The 20,229-nt window shown below is 43.1% G+C and overlaps 1 protein-coding gene across 1 annotated transcript in view; it reads right to left on the minus strand.

Moving 5' to 3' along the window:
• Positions 1-278: 278 nt before the first annotated feature.
• Positions 279-20,229, minus strand: part of kcnab1b (potassium voltage-gated channel subfamily A regulatory beta subunit 1b) — a 37,797-nt gene continuing 17,846 nt past the window's right edge. Inside the window, exons 6-14 of the mRNA XM_080011026.1 lie at positions 20,167-20,211; positions 16,786-16,829; positions 10,980-11,066; positions 3,385-3,470; positions 2,473-2,593; positions 1,962-2,056; positions 1,698-1,818; positions 1,486-1,574; positions 279-1,356 (exon numbers count right to left, since the gene is read on the minus strand). Of these exons, the coding sequence (XP_079867152.1) occupies positions 1,267-1,356; positions 1,486-1,574; positions 1,698-1,818; positions 1,962-2,056; positions 2,473-2,593; positions 3,385-3,470; positions 10,980-11,066; positions 16,786-16,829; positions 20,167-20,211 (778 nt within the window). The 3' untranslated portion in view covers positions 279-1,266. The remainder of the gene's footprint in view (positions 1,357-1,485; positions 1,575-1,697; positions 1,819-1,961; positions 2,057-2,472; positions 2,594-3,384; positions 3,471-10,979; positions 11,067-16,785; positions 16,830-20,166; positions 20,212-20,229) is intronic.

The following is a 20,229-nucleotide window of genomic DNA, read 5'->3' on the forward strand; positions in this document are numbered from 1 at the left end:
TATGGTATTTCTTTTGGATGTACAAATGTAATGACTAACACCAAAGATACACATTTTTATGAGAGAGAAAGCATCATCACCTTAGTTAAACAGGCATCTCCGAGACGTGAGATGTCCAGGTGCCATGACCAGAGGGGTTTGCATGTTTTATTCAGTCCGTTGACTCTGGTAATTTGCACAGGCAATATGGCCCTGAAAAATTCACCAGCTCCACCCCTCCCCCCGCCCACTACTTCCCAAATTGAACTAAAAAAATCTTTTAGCCATGTTACTGGACTCAAATTAAATGGAGCAGACATAGTCAACATCGACAGAAAGTTTGTCAGAGATTAAATCATACGTGCAGGGGGAGAAGATCGAAAAGGTAGACATTAAATGCAACTTCTGCATTCGTCGTTTAAAAAAGTCGAACCTTTAAATATAAGGAGATAGAAAGTTTATGCTGACATAGCTGCTTATCACATTAGGTAAATAGATAACAGTCAATACAGATGTTTTTTTTTTCTTTAATATATTCAATAGAACTCTTGGTGTCGAAGCATTAATAGTGTCAACAGGGATTCAGGTAATGAAGCTGCCGTCTAAAACATTTACTCCCAGTGCATGGGGTCACACACGATCCAGTCTCTAGTGCTCAGGCACTGTTAAATACTTTACCAATAATTTGACTTAAAAACAAAGACATGGTAAACTAGTGGCCTTGCAGGATCTTTTTGGGATACATTGGCTGCAGAGTTATTTTTTCTATATTTGCTTAATAGATACCAAACAGCTTAAGGAAAGAATCTTCTTGATTCCTTTACCATTCTTTTTGAAGGTGGTTGCAGGCGGGCGGCATCATGTGAAACTGTAACCACATATAATCTATTAATTGGATTATGAGCTTGTTCTAATGGGAATAGTTTTTTCTTCAAGGTTCTGAGATCTATACATCCCCAGATGGATATTCCAGCTGTACAAGTCTTGCTCAGTCGGCTGCAGCATGCATGTTTTATCAAGGAGCTCAATGTAGGATAACGGGCGATGTTTGATCTCTACATAGAGATGAAGCCAAGCAAAATAGTCCTTCCGCACAGCCACTCTCACTCACTCACTAATTCACACACACACACACACACACGCGCACGCACGCACGCACGCACGCACGCACGCACGCACACACACGCGCGCACACCCAGAACTGAACACTCATTTCATGTGCCATGGCTGTGAGGAGTGAGCTTCGTCAAGCTAATTTGTGAACAGTTCTCCAAAAAGCGATCCGTGCTAATGTTGATAGTCCTTTTTACTGTGAGGACGGTTGCCCAGTATATGATCCACTTCTGAGGCAATGCCTGCTGTCATCTTTGGAATTACCTGTCGCACACACAAAACAAAGAAGCAACACAAACGGTTCAAATCACCCGGTATACCACTGCACTCATGGTACTTATTTATAAAAAAAAACATCATCTATTACCCAGGGTTAGAAAATGTCTTTAATACCTGAATTGCTCCCAGGTTCTCTGTTAGCTGGCTTGGATTGGATGATCCCAGTAGCACTGAGCTCACGCCCTCATTTCTCAGGCACCAAGCTATCAGTCGAGAATGGGAGAAAACATAGCAATCATGAAGTATTTGTAGAGTTTGCATTGAGGAGTTATTTTCACGTGAACACCAATGTGCTTTTCCGGTTAAGATGCTTTCTTGCCACATACCTATGGCGAGCTGTGGCAGAGTACAACCGAGCTTCTCGGCTATGTGAGTGAGTTCCTTGAGTTTGCCCTGCTGCTTCCTGCCGTCCTCACTCATGATCTTCTCCCGTAACCACTGATATGGCTGCAGCAAAGAAAAAGACAAAACTGGTTAAAATTGACTTATTGGTGTTCATGACGCTTCAAAATATGATGTGATTAAGAAATCAAAGCGGAATTTAACCCGATAGATACATACAGTATGAGGGTACAACATTTCATGACTACCTTCATTGAGGCCCTTGAGGACTCTGGGACACCATTCTCATACTTCCCAGTGATGATTCCACAAGCCAGGGGGGACCAAGAGACAACCCCCACACCTGTGATGAGACACAACACTTAAAAAAAAAGACACGCATGCTCACAGCCACAAAAATATTCAGAAGACTTTTATCTCTGGACGTTTTTATTTACTTAGCAGGGACAGTGCACATTAATCAACATTTCAGTTTCCACGTCAATGTTAATGTGCCAGAGTTAGCCAATGAGTTCATTTTCACCCATAGTCCCTGGGCAGGTCCCTAATATACATGTATTTTGGTGTCGGGAGGAAACCGGAGCACCCGGAAGAAACCCGTGCACACGGGGAGAACATGCAAACTCCACACAGAAAGGACCTGGGATAGCTGGGATTGGAACTGAGGAGCTTCTTGCTGTGAGGCTACAGTGCTAACCACTAAGCCACCATGCAGGCATGCCACCGTGACTTTAGCTCTGGGCGTCGCATTCCACTCGCCTATCTTGTGATAGAGCTCTGGTAGCTGCGTCTCCACCTTTTCCCTCTGAAAGAAGTGATACTCAGCCTGCTCGCACACCGGGGGGATTAGATTAAACTGCCGGGCCACAGAGTACGCCTCCTGGATGGATACGAAGGATCAGTGCAAAGAAGGGAGAAGGAAGAGGAAGAGGGAGAGGAGGAAAGAAAAGCACAAAGCGTCGGCCCGTCACTTATTCTCCCCTCCTTGCCTACCACAAGATCAAATATTTTCAGCAATATTTTTCACATAACTATTCCTAAACCTGTTTGCTTCATGACATTCTTGGAACATTTTGATCAACATTTTGACTTTTTCCATTTGTAATGCATCAACAACACGGACGCGGATGGACAGCCTATTGTTTTCTTCCTGACTGGAGAGCCAATCAATCTTCACAATCTGCACAAAACAAAGTGTCAGGCGTGCAGAGAGTGAAAACACTCTGCCGCACGATAAAGAAAAGCAGATCAGGACTTGGAGGCCTGACGGCATAATCATATATGGCAGAGAGCAAATAAGTAAGTCAAGCTTTGTTAATATAGCACTTTTAAAGCGTGTGTTAAGTGCATCACAAACGGACAAGGGGGAGAAAATGCTAATATAATGCAATATAAGTAAAATAACTATAATTATTATATACAGTATATAAAACATAAACACAAATAAAAATGTATATACAACTTTTTAAATAAATAAATATATAAATTATAAACAAAATAGGCATGAAAAAGATAAAACGCAGAAAATACACACAAAATACAAAATAAATTAAAACAAACAAACCTCTTAATATTTTATTTAAATACTCCTATAAACCTCTGTAGCATTAAACATTATGTCAACAGGCTTAATTCTTATAAGCAGCTTAACAAAATGTGTGTGCGACCCACCATGATCTCCATGGCGGACCAGCGCGAGGTGCCCCAGTACATGGACATGCCCTGGTTGATCACATGTGTCATGGCTCTCACTATCTCTGCAGAGACAAAACACATACAGTACTGTAGTTGAGACGTGTCCAGACGATGACGTTAATTTTCTGTAACTGAACAGTGGATGGCGCCACTATTTCTCTTTTTTTTCGGGGGGGGGGGGGTCCACCATTGGTTGTGTGTGTGTGCTGTGAAGGGTAAAGGGACGGCAGTATCAGTTTAAGCATATTGCATCAGATAGATAGAATGATAAACAGATCTATAGATAGATATTCTAAATAGATATCAATGCCATTGGCTAGATAGTCATATGCAAATACAGCAATCCCATCATGCAACTTTAAACGCAGGTAGAGTGAGTGTGAGGGCAGAGAACACAAATCAGTGTGTGGCTTAAAGAAAAAGCAATTCTATTTCTTTAGTAGTTCTCCATCTCGGTCTCTAAACCAGGTGAGGTATCAAAACGAAAGGGGGGGGGGGTGTAGAGAAAGAGAGATAGAGAGAGAGTGAGCATGTGTGGGTGAGTCAGGTGGGAGGCAAAGAAACAACAGTGCATCTGTTACGAGAGGCAGTGAGCGAGTGAGTGAGGGAGATGGATGGATAGATGGAGGAATGGAGGCAGAGAGAGAGTACTGTGAAAAAAAACCCAGAGGCACATGTTCATTTGAGTACATGAATGCGTAATGAAGGGTCAAAGTGAAACTGGGAGTCAGCGTGTGGGTAGATGTCCGCTGGAAGCACGGCAGCCTCCCAGGTGGATCTGACCATATAAGGAATTAAGATATACTGCTGTGACAAATTATCTCACTAGTCACTAGCGTCAACAAAATATGGTTTGTTGACCCCATGGTCAATGAATCATCACGTCTAACCCCCCACCAGACCCCCAGCACCAAATAAACATTACTGTATTAGTATTGCAAGCATGGCTATGTCTGTAAGGCCTATGGCTTTCACTTGTTCTCCACCGACAGCCTTTTACGGCAGAATAATACGGGTAACAACAGGCTCACACTTGGATTGTTCTGCTGTTGTTTGCTTACGTTACTCACGGTTTGATGAGGCTGGTTGATGATTTTTCGATGAATTAATCCAAACGGATGATTTTATGGCAGGAGAGTGTGTGTGTGTGTGTGTGTGGTAATGATCGATGTATTAAAAAAAATAAAGGGGGAAAATCAAATTAAATAAAGCAGGGATTCAAGCTCAAAACAACAAACAAACAAAAACAAAATATTCGAAACAAAAGTCTTTCCATCATGTGTTTGTTTATCTATACTCCTGCATGCGTGCGGTTGAAAACCTTTTCTCTTTCTGGCGTTCCGCCTCCACGCGCACCTGACGCTTGATTAAAGTAAACTACGCTGCTCTAGGGGACAACATGTTGCTCCATCATAACCGTTTTTGCTCCAACATAACCAGCCCCTATTGTTATGGGTTTGCTTTAATAACAATATACTAACTCAAAAAACAGGAGGCATATAAAAAAATGTTCAACAACGGATCAACTTGTGTTCTACAAGGTAAATACTTGTCAGAGGTGAGAAACAGGCATAGTGTATATCGGCCCGCCTAATCTTCGGTACTTTGATTTTGGCAGCAGCAGACAAATCTTGCTGATGGGCCTTTGAAAGATTGATTGTGAAGGCATTGATTCCAGGACTCTAGCAAGCATCCGGGATCCTCTTGGTGCATTTGTGTGTGCACAATATCTCCCTTTTCAAAGTTATTCCGGATGCGGTTCCATCGTTGATGTTCGTTCATAAGAGGTAGGTATTCTTTTATCCATCTGGTTCCAAATAGATCTGATATGTATTCATCAGCCTGATTTGTTATCAGTGCTTACAGGTCGCTGTCATCACCTGAAGCTGTTGAGCTGTTTCTACATGACACATAACTGTATGGTGACTTTAGTCGAGTAGATTGAATGTCCATTTCACTCCTTTCTGTTGCAAAACTCTTTCTACTTTGTTCAAATTCCATGCTTTCAAATATTCTTTTAGCTCTTTTTCGCTGGATATGAAATTGGTTCCACTGTCCGACCGCGATTCACTCACTTGACCTCTTCTTGCGATAAAATAATGCACGAGTTAGTATCCAAAGAATGGGCCACTTCAAGATGTACTGCTCTACTGACAAAGCAGGTGAAAATAACTATCTTCTGACTGTGGTACGCCCTCTTTTCACTTCAATTCGACCAAATCACACATTCAGAAATAATCTTTCTTGACAATGAATTGGACATGGAATCCAATACCTTGTCTCAGAAAGGGCAGCATGTGGTTTCTCCCATTGTGTCCTACTTGCCAATGGATATTCCGAATGAGCTTAGACACATGGTGGTCTTTTTGGGAGGATGGCAGGGTACTCTGCATCGGCATGGCTTCTCTAATTAGTCTCCCACCCGCTGTTGATACCTCTTGGTCAGGTTTTGGGTCAAGCTTGTCGATTGTCTTCTCTTACGTTCAAACTTCCCTTCTGTAAAGTTTTAATCTCCTCTTGAAATCCTTGTCTTTGACGGAATTGTACAACAGCCATCTCTGCCTTATTCAGATAATCCTGAGAGAGGTTCTGTACTCTTACGGTGTCTTTGAATCTTTTTTTATCTCTACTTCAATCATATGATTTTGTCTGCCTGGGTCTGGTTCTTGAACTTATACAGTATCATGGCAAACACGTCTTTCCTTTTCCTAATCAGTTGCAAAAGGTGAGTTTTATATTGCAGCCCCCATGCTACAGCTCTTTTCAATCTGTTAAGACTTTAGTAGTGATGTATCAGAGTGCTAGTAGGATCTTGATCTGTTGTCTAAATGGTATTGACTCTAACGTTCTCTCTTTTAGTTTCAGGATCGTCGGCTGGTATGGAGGTGAGATCAGCAGGTAAAGCAGGCCATGTCTTTTCCTTTTCTTGTAGGAAGTCTGGAGCATTCTTCCAGCTTACACATTTTATCAGCCCTAAGACCTTGGGAAACATGGTCTGCAGGGCTGATCTTGGTGCCCACGTATCTCCACTGTTCAACAGCAGAGAGTTCTCTGATAATGCAAACTCTGTTTCGCCACAAATGTCTGAAATCTTTTGGTGTCGTTTCTGGTATACTTCAAGACGGAGGTACTGCCTGTCAAAAAGTGCTTTTTTAAGTGAAAGGTATAGATCTGTCTCCAGCATCCTGTCGATTTGTACTGCAAGTACAGCAGCTGTGAGTTCCATTCTTGGAATGGAGTCCAAAGTCCAGTGGGCCATTTATGTCCAGTAAGCCATTTATGCCATGACTGAAGACCTCTGGAATCCTTTCATCCCATCCATCCCCATTCAGTTTACATAGCTGCTGCAAGATATGCTTGGCCTTGAATAAATTCATTGTTTAATGAAGTTCCTTGAAACTACGCCGAACAGTCAAAGACTACATGAAGCTTGTGCTTTTTGGGATGGCGCACTTCATGGTCGGGCAAGTACCAGATCTTTCCTCCCTCTTGCTTAAGCTGCTCTTGTGGTACAGTTTTGGCATGTCCCTTTTGAATTATGCCTATAAGAAAGTCAGTAGTCAGTAGTAATCAGTAGTAGTCAGTCATTGTTTGTTTTGCTCTACTGAGATATCTGTCCCCGAAAGTGGTGTGATTGGCCAAAAGGGACATGATAGTCGGTTGGTTTTTGCGAAGCTCCATTTTCCTCATCATAATCATCATAAATGTCCACGTCCAATTAAAATGCTTTTTTTCTTGGTTTCAAATTTGCCTCCCCCATTTCCAATGCCTGCCTTTGCTTGAGAGCAGCGGCAAGTGCAAGAAGAGCTGCTTTTTCTGCCTCTGCCTGACAATGAACTGAGGAGGTATTTGAAATGTTCGGCTGGATCTTCTGCTAATCATGCCAATTGAACTTGAATTGTCACTCAGGGGGAGCCTCCCTGAGAGGAGAACCCCCAAGGCGCCAAGGGAAGGCGCAGCGGGTAAACCGAGTCAGCGGCCCAGGGAAGCAGCAAGGTCGGGGTGGAGGGGCGCTGTAAAGTCAGAGTCATCCACAGGACAGAGTTATTGCAGCAGTTCTTTATGATTTAAGAATTAATAAAGAGTTGCATTGCAGGTTGAGAACTTGAACTCCACTTGCAGACTAACTCTGTCCTAGATGCAATAGCACAGATACTCTGTGTCGTATGCCCAGCATGCTGACAACCAAAAAACAGAATGATCCACAGTATAACTGCAATTTCCACATTCAGTTATCCTTTGTAGTTTTCTTCCACCATAGTTCAATTTTGATGTCCTGCTAACGCTTTTCGACAGCATTCTATTGGGGGCCTGAGTTTCAACAACAGGCTCAGGGGCCTGACAAACTCAACAAGCAATTTCAGCTGTTAAGAGAATAGCTACACTTGTAATACTGCAATGCAAAATCACAACTTAGTGAAATTTCTGAAATGAATTAATGTGACAGTTCACTGCGAACTGTCAAATGTATTCAAAGGGCAATTATGCCACCAGTTTGATAGGTGTATAAGATATTATTGGGATACAATAATTTCCACATAACTAAAACATTATCTCCTTTTATTTTTAATACTTCAACTGTAGAGTGATAATAAAGTTCTGAGTAAAGAGTTGATAGAGCAAAGAGCAGAAAAAAGTGAACTGTAGTTTTTCGACCATGACGCTCATCAATAATATAAAGTGTCTGAGACCGAGACAACACACTGCTAAGCGTGAGACAAGAGCCAGTCCTTTTAAATTTGGACTGAAAACCAGACATGGGAAGTCCAGACTTGAGGGAGTCCTGACCTGATGTTAAAGAAAGAGTTTATTTTGTGTTTGATTGCTGCAATAATTCAATTTTATTTGATGGTGGGTGGAAGATAAGACGTGGGATGGATGGATATACCGTATATCGCCTGTTCATGGATGCCACGTCGCCGCTTTGACTCCCTCCGCATCTCTCCATCGTATTTTGAAAAATTCAAGTACGCATTTTAAAGAATGGAGCCAGTTTGCTGCATATTCCCATTCATAAAATATAGAGTGACTGACGGTGATTGGATATCAGCGACTTACCGCGCTCTATAGTGAGGGCGCTAAGACAATGAATTGCCTTTTTGGGGCAGATGCTTCAGTTCTATTTGAGGAAGGGGTTCCCCTCGCATCATATTCTGGGAGGGTTTTGTGGATCCTGTCCGACGGTCTGTCAGTGAGTCTTTAAGCCCTGGGAGCCAAACTGCTGCAGTTCATCTCTGTAATTCAAAGATGCCCCAGTAAATGTCGTGTAGAAATTAAGAGGGAAGTATTGTCCTAGCCTTGGGTGTCCGTGACATACAGTAAGCCCAGCCCCCAAGTGAATTGGGCTGTCAGTCCTATTTACTTACTTACTTCTATTTTGGTGTTGTTTGTATTTGTATTCTACTGCTAGTGTAGGGTGTTTAGAAATCATATTTTATCTGGAGAAAGAAAACCGGTGGATTTTCTTTGGTGTGACTGTCGCTGCTGCGGACGTGACCAGAAAGATTTCACGGTTGGAGAGGGGGAAAAATAAAAGAAAACACAATAAAGACAAAGAGCAGCCAACAGGCCATACTGATGAGAATTGGTGAGGACAGAAGACGAAAGGGTTGATAGAAACCAAGAAAGGCATGTTACCGGAAATACCTTCTTGAGCCCCAAGGAAGCACAAGGAGGCTTCAGGATGAAAAGAAGCACAAACATTGATGAGAACATTGGGATAAAAGTGACTAATAATTCCCAAGGCATACGACACACACACGCACGCACGCACATACACACGCACACAAGCACACACGCACAAACACACACACACACACACACACACACACACACGTTTAGGTGAGACGTTTCAGACTTTATCTATTGAATGTCTTAATCCAGGTTTATGTGTCGAGAGGCAGAGTGTAGGCGTCATGTGTAAAGAATTTAATTTACACTTGCACAGCTATCCAAAGAGGGATTATTTAGAAAATCTCACAGTAGTAAAGATATTACCATATGAATGGCATTTTTTAAATAAATGGATACAATGGTTATTTTCATTTTTACTAATAACATGATATTTTACTCTATCGATCAATAAATGTATATTAAATGTATATTTAATGTATATTAAAAAACATGTAAAACAATACAATTAAAAACGATATATACAATTTTTTGTTTCGTTTTTTTCTATATATATTTATATATTATACTTAAATATATTTATAATAAGTTGATATATTTAATATTTATTTATTTCACAAAATATACAGTATATTTTTTCCCCACAAAATAATATATGAAATATACTCAAAATGTATGAATATAAAAAAAAATCATCACCAAGATAATATTCCTGTGTATGTTTTCCCAGTTGTAAGGCTACTTTCTGACTTCATCTGGGCAGACAACCAATCATAAGCGTGGATCATGGTCGCCTCGCAGTCTGTCTGCCAGTTCCAACTCGGACCCATGACAGACAGAGTCTGGTTTGTATGACAGATTGGCCGCCCACCGCTCACTGACTCTTATGAGGGGAGGTGAATGGTGGGGGGCCACGGGGAAGAAAGCTCAGAGAGCCCAGCGGGGCCTCCATCGCCTCAGCCAAGCACCCCGAGTGGATTGGAGAATACAAGTGAGGGCAGGGCGGTGGGCGACAAAAAAAAAAGCCCGAGCAACATGCGAGGAGAGAATTAGTAGAAAGAGAATGCACTTAAGGAGGAACTAGAAAGAGGAGGTAGGCAGGAAACAGTGTCAAAGATATGTGGGAGCGGCAGACTTAAGAAAGCGTGGCGGAGGAAGAGAGAAAGAGAGCGCTCAGCAGGGTTTGTGTCTACTGAGACCAGCCCAAAAATACACCAGCTATCACCCCCGAGGGGGGGCAGATAATCCCTCCTTCAGAAGAACGGGGAGGGCTATAAGCAGATGCAGCGCAGAGACCCTGTGGATGCTAGTCAACCCACAGAGAGAGGGAATGGAGAGAGAGAGAGAGAGGGAGAAAGAGATAGAGATGGAGGATGAGAGAGGAAGCGAGCGAGAGGACGGAGAGGGGGGGTTTTAGTGTGAGAGAGCGAGGGAGAAAGGTAGTGGAGCGAGGGAGGGTGAGAGTGTGGGAGAGAGGGGTAAAAAGAGAGAGAGGGTTAGAGGGAGAGATATGTTAAGAGAGGAAGAGGGGAAAGAGGGAAGGAGAGGATGAGAGAGAGGGTGGGGGAGAGAGAAAGATAGAGGGAGAGGGGGGGGAGAAAGGATGTTTAGGAGACAGAAATAGAAAAGGGGAGATGAGGCAAGATTGTCAGATTACTTGTAATGTATGTGTGTGTGTGTGTGTGTGTGTGTGTGTGTGTGTGTGTGTGTGTGTGTGTGTGTGTGTGTGTGTGTGTGTGTGTGTGTGTGAGAGAGAGAGAGAGTGAGACAAACACGCCGAGACCAAAACAGAAACAATTACAGAGACACGTTGAGTTGAAAGCAAAGGTCACCGCTCCACCTCTCCTGTCAGCCTCTCACACCTCCTCCAGTTACAGACTAACAACACACCAGTTTACACAAGTTCACACCGGCACCGGGACCGGACAGAGGTCACTCACCCTCCATGGGGGTGTTGCTGTCGGGTCGGTTGGCGAACACCACATCCACGTATTCCAGCTGCATCCTCTGGAGGGAGCACTTTAGACCTGGAGGAGGGAAGAAAGGTGGAGGGAGGCAGGGAGGAGTGAAGGTGGAGTTAACTGCAAGGGGGGACAACTTCTTCATGCTTTAAGCATGCTGCTTTCCTCCTAGAAGTATTTTTGTCCACAGACTCGCATCACTGTTGTGGTGATTGTGGGTGACACAGTGAATGGCAAAAAGAGATGATTGTTTGTTCTTGTTGAGGAATTAAATTGCAATTGGAATAATTCTCGTCAATGGTTGATTACCACCCTGAAAACAGACAGACAGACAGACAGAGACAGACTTTATTGATCCCGGGAGGGACATTTCAGTGTCACAGCAGCTCACATCAAAAAAGGCAGTAATAATAATAATAACCTAATAAGAATACAAAAAAGAAAAAAACAAAATGTCAATATGCAATAAACCTTAAAGATTACCTGAAAGAATTGGCAATATACAGTCAAGCTAAGGATTCATTTGAAGATGGAAGATAACCAATCAAAACCAGGCTAATTTGATAGACAGTCGGTAAGAAACGATTTCCCTGGGCTCTAATTAGAACGCACAACAACAAAGTGTGATCAGAACGTCTTGCTTCAAAAGAGAATTCCTTTCTGCACATTTATTTACACCTTATGAATGACACAAATTCAAATTTTTACGACCACTTGTCCGAGTCTCCCGTCCGGTCATTCTAACTCCTAAACCCTACTGGACGACGGAGGTTGACAATCTGAAGTAAACACTACAAGAGAACAACATAGAGGAGAGAAACATAGCGAGAGGAAAGGATCACGGGGGGGGGGGGGGTCGCTTTCTGCTCCAGGGAAAAGAGATACGGGGAGATTAAGGGAGTATTGTGTTCAGATTAGTTCCCATTCATTCACTGAGGAAAGAAAACAGACAAGAGATGAAAGTGTCGCCTGAGTGAGTATGTCACAAAGGAGGACAGGGGAGTAACAGAGAGGAAAAAAAGGACTGCGCTCCAAAAATAAAAAATAAAACACAAAAAAACACTTTCACTCCATTTGCCAGAGTGAGAACGTGTGTGTGAGTGTATGTGTTTGCGGCAGATTAGTGCCAGAGCCGCTCGTCCTCGATCGCGGATAATCCCGGCAGAGCATCGCGCTTCCTCCATCGGCGGCTCTCGTCACGTCTCTTTCGTTTTCCTACGACTCCTTGCAGAATCCCCCGCTACATCAGTCCTGCTCCGTCATCGTTCATCGCAGTTGCCTCTCTCTCCTGGATTAGCTAGACTGAACTGACTGGTTCTGCCTGTTCAATTTTTAGTGTTTCGCAAAAAGGGATGTCGAGCAAACATGGCCATTCTACAGCGGGGGCGCATCACGAATAATGTATTTCTTGTGTGTGTTCTTTGAAAGTTTAAGCGGGGAGCGGGCTCATCCTGTGCTTTCGGGGACTGGTTTGTGCTGAGGGCACGCGTGGGTATTTCTCCGTAGGTCCTCAGCTCTTCTGTGGGTTCGTGGTTCTTCCGTGTCTGTGGTGCTTTGGGCCTGGAACGTTCTTGCTGCCGTGGGGTGCCTGCGGAGCCCTTCTGCTGCTTGGAGGCACTACGATATGTTACTGACCTCATACACCACAACTAATTGGGACCGATCCTGTGCCCTCACAGGTAGACACATCACACACACGCAAACACACACACTGCCTGCATCGGCTTCAGTTTCGTGAACCCCACCCAGGTTACGTCTTTCTCCTTTCTTCTCCTTTATTCCTATGATTGTCAAAGGCCACGTGCTGTAATTGTTATCGATTTGATTATGTTTTGTCAAATACATGTTGTCGTCTGTCTCTATGTTTCTATGTTTCACTTGTGGTGATTTTTCCCTTCTTGGAGAAGCATGATGATTAGTTGTTTAGCTGAATCGAAACATGGTAAGATTGAAGAGGGGGATTTGTGGTGGCCATAAAAATAAAACAGAAATGCTGTGCTCTTGTCATTCCACGGGTCATCCAAAGGAGTTATTGTAAGTGGTTCTTGATGATTAATAAAGACTGGCTTTTTTCCGATACTCCCACTTCCCTCCCCCAGTCCCACATACACATACAGTATACACAATTGAGAAACCAAGAAAATAAAACATAATAATAATAATAAAATATAGCTGTATAATACACAGCCAATACACAGGGTCCAGTTTAGTCGTTTTACGTAGGTATTACAGTTTTCTAGGTTCCTGTGAAACGCAGCGTGAGTTACAAAAAGCAGCCGTCTGCGTGCAACTGTAAACCAGGCTTTGTCATTGCTATAACTCACTGTGATGCTTGTGGTAAAACAACTCTCTGCTGATACTGTATATGACATCTCAGTGTCAGTTAGCCAGACTGTGATACGAGGTGAGCAACTGTGTTCTCCCCTCGCTGTGGCCTGGTCGCTGTCCAGGGCGATTGGACTTGGTCGGGTCGCAGCGAGGACAACCTGTCGTTACCGAGGGTCGCTCCGAGTCCACCGTATCCACGGTGAGGTCGGAGCTGAGGGACGCTGTTTTTTTTTTTAACGTAGATTTAATGTTTTGGAAATAAATTGTTTATGTTTACTTTAAAATTGAATCACCAATCACCGTGCACTTACGTCACTGAATGTTCCTCTTGTGTCGTTTAGTTTAAATGTCACTCAAGAAAAGTGTTTTAACAATTAGAATTGTTCCTGGGTCATGCAGTGCGGACACGAAAGAAAGGGACGGTTCCTCCAAAGGTTCTTAGAACTTCCTGCGGTGAAAAAACGCCTTCTGTGACCAATTATTGTTTTCAGGGTTTTGTGAAACGCAGCACGAGTTACAGTTTTTTATAAACAGTTAACAGCAAACAGTTTTCCGAGTTTACATTAAACTCAGCATTGGCTAGAGTTGTCTGTCTACACGGGTTGTCTGTGAACGCTACGCAGTCCACAGGACACAAGCCGCTGAGTGCGAATGACTTCCGAGAGATGAAGCTTGGACTGTCACACACTGCCAAGCTCCTGAAACGAATCAAATCGCGCCAACGTTCACCAACAGTTTTTCACCAATTTCTGCTCAAAATGTACATCGATAAAGATTAAACTCAAACAGGACGTCTGCAGTTGCCGTGTCTTCACATACTTTTAGCCCGACACCAAGAAGAATAAAAAACAATGAAAATCTGAGCAAAAATATTAGTAATAATAATAAAAAGGCGAAATGTGTTTGTTACACCCAAATCTTGCGCACTTCCATCTTAACACAAAACTCTAAATCACTAAATTGTGTTATAAAAGTTTTAACATCCAATCAAAGAGTGGTTCGCTGCACAATTGATTCGACAAGGTGCCAGCCATCTAATTCGATTATCTATTAGTAGCCCTTGGGATGAGAGCTAACAGGAGAAGAGACAGACATAAAGCCAGATGATGTTTCTTTCAGCTTATAGTGTGATCTAGTGTCACTCCTTTTCATGTTGATTATCCTTTAGACACCCGGACTCAACTAATTGGATGGATTAATCTCGATCTCAACTAATTGGATTGGACTAATTGCGAGGGAGCGCACCTCCCAATTTTTGTAATACCGCACCGTGTGCTTCACGTACTTCAAGATGGACGTGTTCCAAAGGAAGGTTGTGCGAAGAGGTCCGCATGTACACTCTGTATGACCCATCCATGGGTGACCACAACAATACCCAGATGCCGTTGAATTCATGGAAGGAGATAGCATCGTCTCAGTCCAAATATTTGGGCTATTTTGATACCTTGGGACCTCTTTGTAATGTTTGCGCGGACAATTTGCACAAACTTACGACAATATATTGTGATATGAGGATGGAATGGTTTGAGCAGCCACAGGTGATTGGGTCAGGGTGGCTGCATGCCTGTTGCTCGTTGGTTGGTCTAACGAGCAGCATTTAAAACCCCCATCCTCACATAAACTCAGGATAGGAGCCCTGTCTTGACATGGTCCATTTACTCCTGGCTAATTCCACCCAGCCTCCTCTCTACAATAAACTGGTGTCTACAACCCATCGTCTTCTGTGTCTCTGGTGGAGGGCCCTGAAAACGCCACTGGGGTGGCGTGTGACAGGCTGAACTGCGTGATATATGTATATAAACTGACTACCATCAATATACATACATTTAACACTTTCTATTTTAATTTTACTGCTCTTTTCAATTTATTCAGATCCTTCCCTCAAAACCAGAGACGGACTGGGACAAAAAAATTGCCCTGGACTTTTTTACCCAGACCAGCCCACAGATACTCCACTTGTATATATGCTCGTACTCTCTGCTAGTGTGCGCGCCATGAGCCACATGGCTCGCTTGCAGCAACTATAACACAGCCGCAAGCAAGCCGTGCAGCATTGCATTATAGTTGCGTGTTGCCGTGTAGACGCTGTGGCGATATTCTCCTGAAAGACAGGAGGCGATGTGCACAAACCGACTGGGGAAACTGAAGAACTGCTGTCAACATTACAAAGAAGTCCTAAGAGAAGGATCTGAATAACTATAAAAGAGCAGTAAAATTAAAATAGAAGGTGTTAAATGTATACATATTCAGTTCATATAGTCAGTTCAGGTTTCTTTTATATATGGTCGTGAGTTTGTCGATGTAAACATTATGAAGAAGTCCCAAGGTATTAAACTAGTCCAAAACTTTGGACAGAAACAGCGCTATCTCCTTCCATGAATTCAACGGCATCTAGTTATTTTTGTGGTCACGCATGGATGGATCGTACAGATTGTACCTGTGGAACTCTTCGCGCAACCTTCCTTCAGATGCGTCCATCTTGAATTACCTGAAGCGCACCACAAGAGGCAGAATGAGTCCAGTTGGTGGCGGTAATTCACCTAACGATGGTCTAACCAACTGCCAATGAATACAAAAGAAGAACCTGAAGCGCACAGCATGGAGTTAAAAAAAATTGGGAGGTGTGCCCTTGCGAAAAATCGCCGTGTGGCACTGTAGTGCTGCGGCGACTATAAACCACGCTTAAATATCCTTATAATCCAAGTGTATGTTGTTTTGTATTCAGGTGTTTTGTCCTTTGTAACCATATACGGGTACACACACACACACACACACACACACACACACACACACCTCTCTCTCCCTTTCCCTTTCTTTTTATTCTATGTCTCACTCCCTTTATCTAATCTTGCCCTCTCTCTCTCCCCTCCCTCTATCTTAATGCATTCTCCTCCTCTTCTTTTTAGGGGGGGGTTGTCGAGTCTGCAGTGAATGTTAATATTCGGCAGAGAGCTGAGTCACTGCTGCAGGTGCACTGCGCTGCGGGGCCTGATGGAGCTTTAGTCCATTTAGGGATGGATGTGGTCGGGGACTATGCAAGTTAGTATGCCATCGGTTGAGTTTAGGGCAAATCCTCTTTCTGTAAAAACCTCAGGAAAAAATATGCATGAGTACAGAAAGGACAGAATGGTAGTTAATGGTAGATAGAAATGGAGTGATGAAAGGGAGAGGAGTTAATACAACACAACTTGTAAAGGCACAACAAGGCACACAGCTATAGGGCAGATCTGATGTACACCAGGCTTTTCCCTGTGAGGTAACAGCAAAACCATATAACGAATGCATCTTTTTTTTATGTGCGACTGAGAGCAGATGGAGAGAAAAGTCATAGGGAAGAGAAAGTGTAGACAGGGTGAAGGTGACGCAGCGGGGAGGGCGAAGAAATTAGAGAAGTACACAAGGGGCCTGGAGTGACGGGGGTGGAGGTGAAAGCGATGAGCAAATTGACCCCGCTTACCTTCGATAATGTGTTTTCTGTTGAGCCCTCGCTCCGTCTCGGCCCTGGGACCGCAGGGAAAACACCCGTGTCAAAGAAGCACACGTACAGTTATGGAATGTTCAAAAATGCAGCGACAAAACACCTCACGTCACTGATGCCTCCTTGTCGCTGTCGTTTGTAGCCGATTTCACTCTGAAGCAGCGCCGTCCCTAATATCACTTATTTATTAAGTATTTTTAGCAAAAGACAGGGAAAGTTAACTATGGCTATCCTACATACTTTCAAGCTTTTCCATGGACCCCATTCAACATCGAAGGTTAAACGTTAATATCGTTAACATGATTATTTTATATGCGTGACATACGTATTTACTTCGTTTTAATCCTGTTTCCAATAAAATACTTGACTGATGTCACTTCCGGTAGTAGTGCCGGACCGAAACTTGCCGCATAAGTTCTGAAAAATCGGAACGCAGCCTGGAGCCTGGAATGGATGCGGAAAATCTGCACGGCAGTGTGTCACAGCTTTTCGCGTGCGGAATCTGACTCTCCATAGGAATGAATGGGCCTCCTGTTTGTCGTCTGTCGTATTCGGTGTGAAGCATGCTTTACTGTACTTTGATACCGACATTACTGGTCAAAGTGCCGATATTCCACATTGCACATAAAGAAACTGCTTTATGTGATTTTCAGTATCGCAAAAAAAAGATAATACATTTCAAATCCATTTAAATTTGCTTAAAATATAGTAGTAAATAGTAAATATCAATATATTTGTCTTAAAAATAAAAGTAAATAAAGAATATTTATATGACATGATATCAAAAAGTGAAACCAGAATTAAGGTTACCTTATTTTTCCATCTTGCTTTTGTAACCGAACATAACTTCATGTAAAAACCAAGTACGGTGGTACCTTGAGTTTTTGAGTTTTCCGAGTTACGAGCCGTCGAATTTTTGTATTGATTTGCGAGCCAAGATTTCAGTTACGAGGAGCGAGCTTCAGGTATGCCGCCGCTGATGGGCGTGGCGAGCGAATGCGGCCAGCATCCCGCGTCTCACTCCTTCACTTCACGTGGTTACCTGACCGTGGAAGCATCTCTTTTGTGTTTTGTGCTCGCGATTTGTGCTTTTTGTGCAGTTATTTTGCCAATTTCTTTTCTCGAACCATGGGTCCGAAAAAAGTAAGTGCTGAGAAGAAGAAGCGGATGATGTCCATTGACTTAAAGCGCAAAATCATAGAAAAACATGAGCGAGGTGTGCGTGTCATGGAATTGGCGAGGCAGTACGAGCGTAGTAATTCTACAATATGTACCATACTGAAGCAGAAGGAGACGATAAAGGGTATTACGCCAGCCAAGGGCGTTAAAATAATGTCTAAGCTGCGGACCGCTGTCCATGAAAAGATGGAGAATCTGCTGTTGGTGTGGTTGATGGAGAAGCAGCTCGCAGGAGATATCGGGACGGAGGGAATCATCTGTGAGAAGGCAAAAATAATCTACACATTCTCTTTTATTATGTTTTATTATGTTTTTATACAATATTTCTTATTTATAAATACATTTTTCTTATTTAAAAACACATAAAAAAAAATCGGGGTGGTTTTTTGGGGGCTGGAACGGATTAATGGCAATTCAATTATTTTCAATGGGGAAAAGTGATTTGCTATACGAGCAGATTGAATTACGAGCTCTGTCACAGAACGAATTAAACTCGTAAGTCATAGTACCACTGTAGTTGATCAGGCTGCTGGTAACGCTGTTTGTTAACCAGCAATCTGTTGCTTGCCTCCCACCCACACATCTCTCTCTCTCCGTCTCTCTCCCTCTCTCTCCCTCTCTCTCTCTCTCTCTCTCTCTCTCTCTCTCTCTCTCTCTCCATTCCCGCTCTCTACTTCTGCCTGATTGTGCCGGGTGTCCCTTATCCTCCCATCTCCCCCCGCTTTACTACACACTCTCTGTTTCTGCCTCGCTCCCTCCTTGCTTAGCATAATACATCCAGTTTCAGACACAAGGAGAGATGTGTGCGAGGCGGTCCCCCCTCTCCATTACCATCCTGCTGTGTTTGTTTGTGTATGTGTGTGTGTGTGTGTGTGTGTGTGTGTGTGTGTGTGTGTGTGTGTGTGTGTGTGTGTGTGTGTCTATACTGGTGATAGAAAGTGGGGAAGGAAAGAAGAGAAGAGAAAATGTGTGTGTGTGTGTGTGTGTGCGCGTGTGTGTGTGTGTGTGTGTGTGTGTGTGTGTGTGTGCGTGTGTGTGTGTGAGTGTGAGTGTGTGTCTCGCAATCAGCAAGCCACTCAGGCGCTCAGTTGGTTAATCAGTTCTTTTTTCTAATAATCCATCCCGTGTGGAGACAGACCTGATACCCGGGTGATTATCTGTTCAGGATGAGTTCAGATGAGATTTAGGGGGCTGCAGTTGTTCAACTTACAGGGAGTGAGCGAGAGAGACAGAGAGAGAGAGAGAGCGAGAGAGAGAGAGAGAGAGCGAGAGAGAGAGAGAGAGAGAGAGAGAGAGAGAGAGAGAGAGAGAGAGAGAGAGAGAGAGAGAGAGAGAGAGAGACGAAAGAGAAGAATGCTGATGCCAAGCTCTATGACCTTGTTTCGACTTCTCTCTCTCCCTCAAGACAGAGGAAAGTTTCTCTCCTAAAAGCTGTGTCTTGCTTCACCAGGTGACACTGTCAGAGAGTTAAATTGAATACTTTAAAAGACTTAAGGTATTTTTAAGGCAGAAATAAGTACGACTGAATGTAGACACAGGGAAGGTCATGGATTTGATTATTTTATGAACTGCCATTAGAACAGATTCATTCAGGTCAGATAGCAAGGTAAGTGATTAGGGACTGGAATAAGTATAAGCATTAGCTATTTTCCCCACAGAACCTCGGACAGCTAAGTACAAGTATGTTCATGGATTTCTCTCCACAGGTGTGTATGACAGCCAAGTATAAAGTGGGTTGGGTTCACCCAGAAAAGGCATTTCTCCGACACTAAAAATATGTGTATTAGGCTCAGCTGCAGACTAAGGGGTTTATAACATAATAAATGTTGACTCTGAAACAAAGGAATTTTACGAATGTTGACTAAAATAAATTTCAAATTTAAGACTATTTAAGAATATTTAATGCCTTTTTGAGGTCTAACGTATATCAAACTAAATTAAAGACATTTTAAGGACCTGCAGGCACTCTGGATTGAGAGCAGGAAACTTCCCCCTGTTGCCAGAAAAAGCTGAAACTCTCTTTTTAGAAAGGCTTGTTTTTCTTCTCCAATTTCTTATCCTCTTTATATGTATGAAGATATACACATGAATGGAGAGCGCACATAATCAGGTCAAACACACACACACACACACACCCACACACACACACACACCCACACACACACACACACAGATACTTACTTTCCTCCCCAGTAGAGCTTGGTGGTGATCACCAGGCTGGATCTCCTGAGGAAAGACAGACAT

The sequence above is a fragment of the Zeus faber genome, assembly GCF_960531495.2.
Source record: "Zeus faber genome assembly, chromosome: 12".
NCBI lineage: Eukaryota > Metazoa > Chordata > Actinopteri > Zeiformes > Zeidae > Zeus > Zeus faber.